Below are 9,902 nucleotides of genomic sequence, written 5' to 3'. Positions count from 1 at the left end.
CAGGGAAGTAGCAAAATTGTTCCACGAAGGTGGAAGCTTGGCAATGATGCCTCCGGCAACAAATTTGTCCGGCAACACACACTTGAAGTACTCAAGTTCTTTTGCGAGCGACTGTATCTCATGAGCCTGCTGTACAACAGGGCGCTCATCAGTCATCTTGTAGTCATAGAATTGCTCCATGACATACAACTCGCTGCCGGCGTCCGAGGCACCAAACTTGGCCTCGAGCGCAGCCCACATGTCCTTGCCGTTGTCAAATGACATATACAAATCCACAATGGAGTCATCAAGAACACTCAGAAGAGCGCCTTTAAAGAGGGTATCAATCTTCTCAAAAGCTTCCAGCTGTGCTAGATTAAGATCGCCCTCAGGCTTGCCCTTGGTGGCATCATAGCAGCCCATGGTCTGAAACCAGTAGACTGCTCTCGTGCGCCACCTCTTATATTGCGCCCCCTTAAAGGCAGGCGGCTTCAGATGCGCAGCAAAACCACTCGAAGTAAATTGCCTATAAACAGGTTTTTGGATTATTGTAAATATGAGCAAATTACTAAATATAGACAACGTGCATAGCTCTGTCCTCGGCTCGGCTCGGCCGCGCCGCGCCGCGGCGAGCGAGGAGGAGTGCGCGTGTAGGTCTCCTCTTCTTATGCTCATACAAGTGGTAGAAGAGCTCACCTTATAAAGAGGTGCAACTCTCCCTCAACTTCCGGGGTGGGACTAAACTTTAGCCTCAATCACTCCACTCACATGTGTGCATGAATGGGCCAATAGAATTTCAGAATTTTAGTTGGGCTTCGAGCCAAAGGCCTACTAGCAAAATTCCAACAAGGATTCTCACAAATTAATATGGCGGTATGCATGGATCAATTCTTCTCGTGCATGTATATGTTAAATAACTGTCTCTTGGGGTAGACAATGATAGACAAGGCAACAATCAACAATGGGAAACACTTTAGTTCAGACGTCTGAATCCATGTGTTTCGTCAGACCAGCCCCTTGTCATTCGTTTGGAGGGATTCATCCAACGATGTAGAAGTGAGCTATATATAAAGTAAGGACTGTCTATTTGACATTTGACTGTTTTTCAATTCGAAAACAGTCAAATTTCCTGACCAATCAACACATTACACGTGAGCGAGCAGGAAAATCAGCAGATAGCTAAAAAAACCTCCTGGTCGTCTAAACGGGTCGGGTAAACATCTGACCCGATTTGTCCGATCCCAGGCACAACAAAACACGCCAATTGCCATCAACCACTACAAAGATCTCACCTAACAGCCTAGAACAAATCTGGGAGGCGCCCATGGGAAAGGGAGAGGTGGCCATGGGAGATCGGGGAATCAACAGGTCAGCAACAATCGTACACAAACTCCTCACCATCATCTCTCTTCACCTCTTTCATTAACAAAATCTGAAGGAATTTTATTCATCTTCAAAATAGAGAGATCAAGATCAGCTATAATTCTAGGAAAGATACATGGGGATTAACATAAAAAATACAGGAAAAATTCAGAAAACATTCAGAAGCTTATAGTGCAAGTGGTAGTCATTTTCCAGTGTAAATCCTATAAAATTCTAGTGTAATTCCCAGAAAATTACAGTGCAAATCCCCATGTAATTAAATTGTAGTGTAAATTCTCCATAATTTCCCATGTAAATCCCCCATAAATACCAGTGTAAACATGGGACAAATGATGTAATTACACTGTACATACCTAGTAATTTACACTGTAAATCATAAAAAAAATACAGTGTAAATCCCAAAAACTTGTGAAATCTGGTGTAAATTCCAGTGTAAACATGAGACAAATTGTGCAATTACATTGTAAGTACACAGTAAATTCCAGTTTAACTACACTGTACATACCTAGTAATTTACATACAAAAAATTGTAAAATCTGGAATTTCAGTGTGGGATAAATCTGATATAAATTCCAGTGTAAACATGAGACAAATGATGCAATTACCTAGTAACCTGGTTTGTAATACAAAATGGACTATCTATCCATGGTTACTTGCCACTGGCAGCAGCCAAACTTTACACACAATTTCCTAGCTTTACATTGTAAGTACATGGTAAATTCCAGTTTAATTACACTGTACATACCTAGAATCTACAAATTAAATTCCAGTGTAAGTTACACCGGAATGATGTAGGTTACACTGTAAGTACCTTGTAAAAATTCCAGTGTAATTTACACTGTAGGTACTACTTACAGTGTAAATTAAATTGTAGGTATCTACAAATTAAATTACAGTGTAAATGCCAGGGAAAATTACACTGTAGCTACCTAGAAATTTCCACTATAAATCTCTAGAAATTCTAGTGCAAAAATCTAGGGGTTTTACACTAAGAAACCAGTAAAATCCACAGTGAAAATAAACTAGAAGAAAACTCAGGTAATTACACTTTTACCTAGTAATTTGCAGTGTAAAAGCCTTAGAAAACATTCAGGCATAGAAAGAACATAGAAAGCAGAGAGCATAAGCACAAACACAATCTACAGAATACATTCAAGCATGCAGACATTACAAAATACTAGCATTAACATTCAAGCATACAGAATACGTTCAAGCATCTATTACTAAAATGCTTTGCTACTCATGATTATGTTAACACTAACATTCTACTTTCCAATTGTGACAGGACAGGAGCATGATGAGGGTAGTGACTGAAGAGGATCTACTGAGTTATCACAGGAATAACTCATACTAAATGTGAGATATAGTTGCTAAAACATTGGGAAGATGTTTAAAAATACATAAAAAGGGTAAAAGGCTAACAAAATTATGATGCAAGAAACGTTTTATTTCACTGCGCTCCTTCATTCCGACAATATATACAAGGTAAAGTGACAAAAACAAAAAATACCACGGACATTCATGAGATGTCTAAAATTAAACTTGTGATGAATCTTGCAGGTACATTCAGGAGATGGATCTACGAACATTCAAGTGAGCAAACCAGATGACAGTTTCATCACAACAAGATGACAATGTAAGCAAAACAAGAGCTGAATAACTATTACAAGAAAATGCCAAAGAAAAACACACTAACAATCATTGAAACTTACATTTGCAGACATTGGAGGCAAACTTGCATAATGAAGTGGCAGCAAGCGAAGATGGGGGAGGAGAATGTAATCCCTGGGACACAAACCTGTTCTATAACATGAATCTGCAACATGTACACACCACAAAATTCAGAAATACAATGATGAACCTAAGAGAAACTCATAACATTTCAGAAGAAAATAACTAAAAGAAATCCCTAAAAGTTGCAGGTGCCTGAAGATGTTGATTGCAGTAGAGCAGCAGCTAACACGAATTCAAGCACGGGTCAAAGGAATGGAGAAGGAGAAAGAAAAGAACCAGAAGACTCACTTGAACAAGGAGACGATGAATTCCTCAATGAAGAAGGCATTAAAGTGAGCTAAATGAAAACTGCCCTACAGTACTGAACCAAGCAAGGAACATTGAATACTAGCTAAATAATATATAGGAACCAATGGTATTACTGAGCAAACTAGACTTAATTACATTGGAAAATAGACAAAATTAATGTGCAAACAGTGTGCAAGACGGGCTAAAATACACTGACAAAACCACTCAAAATCCAATAACAACCCACACTGGAATTATTGGGTAAACTACACTCTAATGTTGGGGTAAATTACACTGAAACTACATTCAAATTACACTATAAATCCACTGGAATTAATGGATGAATTACAATTAGAAGTCTGTAATGCTGGGATGAACTACACTGCAATCACAATCAAATAACATAGAAAATTCACTCATTACCACACTGAAAAAGGTTAATTAAATTATAAATCTGGTAGAAATTACACCATAAATTTGGGACAAATTACACTGCAATACTGAGATAAAATTACACTGTAAGTCTACACTGGAATTACAACCAAATAACACTGTAATATCCACTCAATATACACTGTAAATCTGGGACAAATTACAATGTAAATCTGGGACAAATTACACTGAAAGACTGGCACAAATTACAGTTCAAAAATCAGGTTAATTACACTGCAAAATCTGAAAGAAATTACACTGATACAGTACTGAGATTACACTGCAAGTCTGGGACAAAATTACATTGTAAGTCTGAGATGAATTACAGTGTAAAATAACACTGCAAATCCAATCACAACAACTGAGTAAATGACCATCAAAGGCTGAGATAAAATTACACTGAAATTAAACTCAAACCATCCCTGCAAGAAGTAAACAAACATGGTACAAGGGGAACTAAACACCTACATCCCGCAAGAACAAATCAGGAGGCGAAATGTACTTAGTACATGAACAGGAATACACACAGGAGCATCAGAACATGAGCAGGAAAGAGCTAGGCATCTATACAAACCTCACCTACAGGAACATGAGCAGAACATCTATAGAAATCCCGCACACTACATCTACAGAAAATCCAGCACCTGTAGCTGCATCTACAGAAATCTGCCACGGAATCCCGCATGCTACATCTACACCTACAGAATCCCGCATGTTATATCTACGTAGAAAAGGAAAACAACCGTTACATCTACAAACTACAACAGGAGCACGCACGCGTGTATCACAAGGCCCAGCAAATCACACATACCAGCGGCTGCATCAGATGGCGAGAGGGCGACATGAACTGACCTAGATCTGGAACAACACAAGCAGAACAACAAACACGCGAGAGAGAGAGAGAGAGAGAGAGGGGAACAACTAACCATGACACAGGGGGCGAAGAGAAAGGGAAGAGAGATCAAGCTCAGGCGGTGGGAGATCTCGAAATCGCCATGGACGGGGAGAATCGCATCCTCTGCTCCCCGCTCGAGCTCCCCCTCAGCCTTATCGAAACAGAGAAAACGAAATGAAAAGAGTCGGCCCGGGCGGCGGTAACGGACAGAGAGAAAACCGCACCAGACAAAAAACCGGACCCGGGAACAAGCTCGAACAATCGCAGAAACCAGCGTGAATCTCCGTGCAAAAACGGATGGACAACAATTTGAACGTCAACGAATTGCAAAACACTCAGCTGTAAAATAGCAAAACCGCCGTATATAAACCTTCGGTTCATCTCTCTAATTCCCTGTTCACAACCCTAACCAGTGCCCACGCCATCGCTGCCGATCGGAGCCACGGGGAGCAGCGCGTCGGCGGCTCGTCGCCCATGCCCCCCACCGTCAATCCGACTAGAGCCAAGGCAAGAAGCACATCGTCGCCCTTGACACTGGCCCAACGAGGCATATCATGAGCAACACTTTCACAATTCTGGATCATCTCCCACTCCCGCGATCCCTGACTACAATGGGAAGTGCTTCGTTCTCCTTGGTCCTTGCATCCACCGTCCTGTACGAGGGCTACTACGATCAACACACTATCACTGCCTCGTTGATGTACCCTCTATTTCTACTCATGCCAGATCTCAATATCCAATCTGGTGCCATGCTTGTCCCCATCACCCTCCCAGTACTACCGGCAGCTCTACATGCATACCCAGTCACCCATATCTACTTCTCAACTGCTGCATCCCCTTCTCACTCTTGATCACCCCTCCAGTTCCACCTTTCCCTTCTCAATCCCACATCGAATCTCTCCACGTCTGCTGCTCCGTCCATAGCATTTGATCGATGTCGCCTAGATACAAACCGTCATAAGTGTTGAAGCAATATTGATACAATCAGGAAGCAACTCATACGAATCTAAACTACACATGTGGCCTAGTGTTGAAGCACGGAACAATGCAAAAAGAAGCATGCTTATTTTATTTTTTTGTCATTTTATTTTTTCTGCCTAAGTATGGAATGACAAGCTATGAAGCTTTATGAAAGTATGTACGAAGTAAATAAATAGATACTAAACCCAAAAAAGAAGTGCAAGCATGCCACATGGAAGCATATATGAAAAATCAAGGAAGCACACCACATCACAGTGGTTGGAGAAAAAAAGCTACGAAGCATGGTTTGTGCAGCTGAATAATGCTTCTGCTACATACATAAACTAAGCATCTAGTATTAGTGAATTATGCATCTATCTTTAGAGTATTTTGCTTCAAGCACAAAATAACATGTCACCCATACCAGCTACTCCCTTTGTCCGCGAATAAGTGTACTTTTAGGTTTTGTCCTAAGTCAAAGTTTTAAAACTTTAATCAACTTTATAGGGAAAAGTAACCGCATTTATAACACTCAATTAGTATCACTAGATTTGTTTTGAAATGTACTTTCATAATATACCAATTTGATGTAATATATGTTACAAATCTTTTGTATATAGATGGTCAAAATTTAAAATTTTTGACTTAAGACAAAAATTAGAAGTACACTTATTTACGGACGGAGGGAGTACGTTGCTTCAACGAATCTGAGAGATTTACGGGAGCGGTTAACCATAATAGATGAAGCCATTTATGGGAATAATTAATAACCGCAAAAAGAAGCGTAATGGACCACCTAATCTAATGACCCGAGCACTGTCTCATCCAGAGGTAGGGAACTGGTATGATGGGAGCACAGGTGTCACACGTTTGATGCCCAGTGCCAACCTTGCATTGCATGTGGAGTGGACCGTGGCCCATGGCAGCTGCAAGTTGGGCCTTGACACAACCAACGTGGACCATCAAGGATGGCTTGTTTCATCAGCCGTGGGAGGGCAGTGGTGTGGAAGGGTAGGTGTAGTTTAGTACCACCTCGACTGTGGACAAAAATCGAACCCGTTTATAAGGGGAGTCCTCGTGTTCCACTTAGTTGAGGTGCTACGTAGGAGAGAGATATGCTAAATACACATACATGCATATAGCGTGTGCGCTTGCGTGACTATTCGCGGAACATATGCGCCTTGACGACGCTTGGCGCGCCTTCCTTGTATTTTTTTTTCTAGTTGCTAGTCTTATGCCAATGATCTTATACACCTTTTAACACTGACGCCATATTGGTGCCCGGAGGCGAGTGGCGAGGAGCACCGGCCACAACGAATGGAAGGGCTGGTGCTGGAGGTGGAGGACATCGCCAAGGCGGCGCTGTACCTGGCGTCCGACGACTCCAAGTACGTCAACGGCCACAACCTCGCACGCGGGTGCTGGAGGTGGAGGACATCGCCAAGGCGGCGCTGTACCTGGCGTCCGACGACTCCAAGTACGTCAACGGCCACAACCTCGCACGCCGCCAGCCTTCCTTGTATTTTTTTTCTAGTTGCTAGTCTTATGCCAATGATCTTATACACCTTTTAACACTGACGCCATATTGGTGCCCGGAGGCGAGTAGCGAGGAGCATCGGCCACAACGAGATGGAAGGGGTGGTGCTGGAGGTGGAGGACATCGCCAAGGCGGCGCTGTACCTGGCGTCCGACGACTCCAAGTACGTGGCCAACCTTCCTTGTATTTCTTTTTCTAGTTGCTAGTCTTATGCCAATGATCTTATACACCTTTTAACACTGACGCCATATTGGTGCCCGGAGGCGAGTGGCGAGGAGCACCGGCCACAACGAGATGGAAGGGGTGGTGCTGGAGGTGGAGGACATCGCCAAGGCGGCGCTGTACCTGGCGTCCGACGACTCCAAGTACGTCAACGGCCACAACCTCGCACGCCGCCAGCCTTCCTTGTATTTTTTTTCTAGTTGCTAGTCTTATGCCAATGATCTTATACACCTTTTAACACTGACGCCATATTGGTGCCCGGAGGCGAGTAGCGAGGAGCATCGGCCACAACGAGATGGAAGGGGTGGTGCTGGAGGTGGAGGACATCGCCAAGGCGGCGCTGTACCTGGCGTCCGACGACTCCAAGTACGTGGCCAGCCTTCCTTGTATTTCTTTTTCTAGTTGCTAGTCTTATGCCAATGATCTTATACACCTTTTAACACTGACGCCATATTGGTGCCCGGAGGCGAGTGGCGAGGAGCACCGGCCACAACGAGATGGAAGGGGTGGTGCTGGAGGTGGAGGACATCGCCAAGGCGGCGCTGTACCTGGCGTCCGACGACTCCAAGTACGTCAACGGCCACAACCTCGCACGCCGCCAGCCTTCCTTGTATTTTTTTTTCTAGTTGCTAGTCTTATGCCAATGATCTTATACACCTTTTAACACTGACGCCATATTGGTGCCCGGAGGCGAGTAGCGAGGAGCACCGGCCACAACGAGATGGAAGGGGTGGTGCTGGAGGTGGAGGACATCGCCAAGGCGGCGTTGTACCTGGCGTCCGACGACTCCAAGTACGTGGCCAGCCTTCCTTGTATTTCTTTTTCTAGTTGCTAGTCTTATGCCAATGATCTTATACACCTTTTAACACTGACGCCATATTGGTGCCCGGAGGCGAGTGGCGAGGAGCACCGGCCACAACGAGATGGAAGGGGTGGTGCTGGAGGTGGAGGACATCGCCAAGGCGGCGCTGTACCTGGCGTCCGACGACTCCAAGTACGTCAACGGCCACAACCTCGCACGCCGCCAGCCTTCCTTGTATTTTTTTTCTAGTTGCTAGTCTTATGCCAATGATCTTATACACCTTTTAACACTGACGCCATATTGGTGCCCGGAGGCGAGTGGCGAGGAGCACCGGCCACAACGAGATGGAAGGGGTGGTGCTGGAGGTGGAGGACATCGCCAAGGCGGCGTTGTACCTGGCGTCCGACGACTCCACGTACGTGGCCAGCCTTCCTTGTATTTTTTCTTTCTAGTTGCCAGTCTTATGCCAATGATCTTATACACCTTTTAACACCGACGCCATATTGGTGCCCGGAGGCGAGCGGCGAGGAGCACCGGCCACAACGAGATGGAAGGGGTGGTGCTGGAGGTGGAGGACATCGCCATATACACCTTTTAACACTGACGCCATATTGGTGCCCGGAGGCGAGTGGCGAGGAGCACCGGCCACAACGAGATGGAAGGGGTGGTGCTGGAGGTGGGGGACATCGCCAAGGCGGCGCTGTACCTGGCGTCCGACGACTCCAAGTACGTCAACGGCCACAACCTCGCACGCCGCCAGCCTTCCTTGTATTTTTTTTCTAGTTGCTAGTCTTATGCCAATGATCTTATACACCTTTTAACACTGACGCCATATTGGTGCCCGGAGGCGAGTGGCGAGGAGCACCGGCCACAACGAGATGGAAGGGGTGGTGCTGGAGGTGGAGGACATCGCCAAGGCGGCGTTGTACCTGGCGTCCGACGACTCCAAGTACGTCAACGGCCACAACCTTGCGTGTCGCCAGCCTTCCTTGTATTTTTTTTCTAGTTGCTAGTCTTATGCCAATGATCTTATACACCTTTTAACACTGACGCCATATTGGTGCCCGGAGGCGAGCGGCGAGGAGCACCGGCCACAACGAGATGGAAGGGGTGGTGCTGGAGGTGGAGGACATCACCAAGGCGGCGCTGTACCTGGCGTCCGACGACTCCAAGTACGTCAACGGCCACAACCTCGTCGTCGACGGCGGGTTCACGGTGGGGAAGGCACCCAACATGCCGGCACCGGCACAATGAAGGGACATATTGCTCTACCGGAACAAATCTGTTTATTTCTTTTCTTTTCTTGCGGGTGAAATCTGTTTATTTCTTCAGCATTGCCAAAGAAAACCTTCGTGATGAATGAACTGTATCACTTCAAAAATATATCTCGTAGACTTTTTTAAATTTTGCAAGGGAATTGGACGTTGACTTATGAAACACATCCCTAGGGCTCCACAATCAACACACTCCACCACAGGTTTAGAGATGTGCTTGGAAAACTAAATCAAAATAAGCACATTGTTTTGTGGCGTGGGGGATAAAAGCCAAGTTTATTCATCAAACTCAGAAGGTCTAGGATACAGTTTACGTCGTGAGGTAGGCCAAATCAGACGTGACGTCCCTGTTCTAGAGAAAGCGAGAACTTGTCTAGAGTGTGTGCCTCAAAGTTA

The 9,902-nt window shown here is 45.0% G+C and overlaps 1 protein-coding gene and 1 long non-coding RNA gene across 2 annotated transcripts; one reads left to right on the top strand and one right to left on the bottom strand.

Annotated features, from left to right (window-relative positions):
- Positions 1-1,025: 1,025 nt before the first annotated feature.
- On the bottom strand, positions 1,026-4,928 carry LOC125535806 (uncharacterized). Its single transcript, XR_007294804.2, has 3 exons — positions 4,743-4,928; positions 3,075-3,178; positions 1,026-1,430 (listed from the first exon to the last, which is right to left on the bottom strand). It is a non-coding gene; the product is annotated as an uncharacterized LOC125535806 (long non-coding RNA).
- A 4,182-nt stretch (positions 4,929-9,110) lies between these two features.
- LOC147983942 (uncharacterized) lies at positions 9,111-9,486 on the top strand. Its single transcript, XM_087539643.1, has 2 exons — positions 9,111-9,181; positions 9,303-9,486. The coding sequence occupies exons 1-2, from the start codon at positions 9,111-9,113 to the stop codon at positions 9,484-9,486; spliced, it is 255 nt and encodes an 84-aa protein (XP_087395769.1).
- The last annotated feature ends 416 nt before the right edge of the window (positions 9,487-9,902 follow it).

This window comes from Triticum urartu, chromosome 2A, assembly GCF_056163025.1.
Source record: "Triticum urartu cultivar PI428250 chromosome 2A, HENAU_Tu73, whole genome shotgun sequence".
NCBI classification, from domain to species: domain Eukaryota; kingdom Viridiplantae; phylum Streptophyta; class Magnoliopsida; order Poales; family Poaceae; genus Triticum; species Triticum urartu.
The sequence above is the reverse complement of the archived record's forward strand: the minus strand, read 5'-3'. Positions and strand labels throughout refer to the sequence as shown.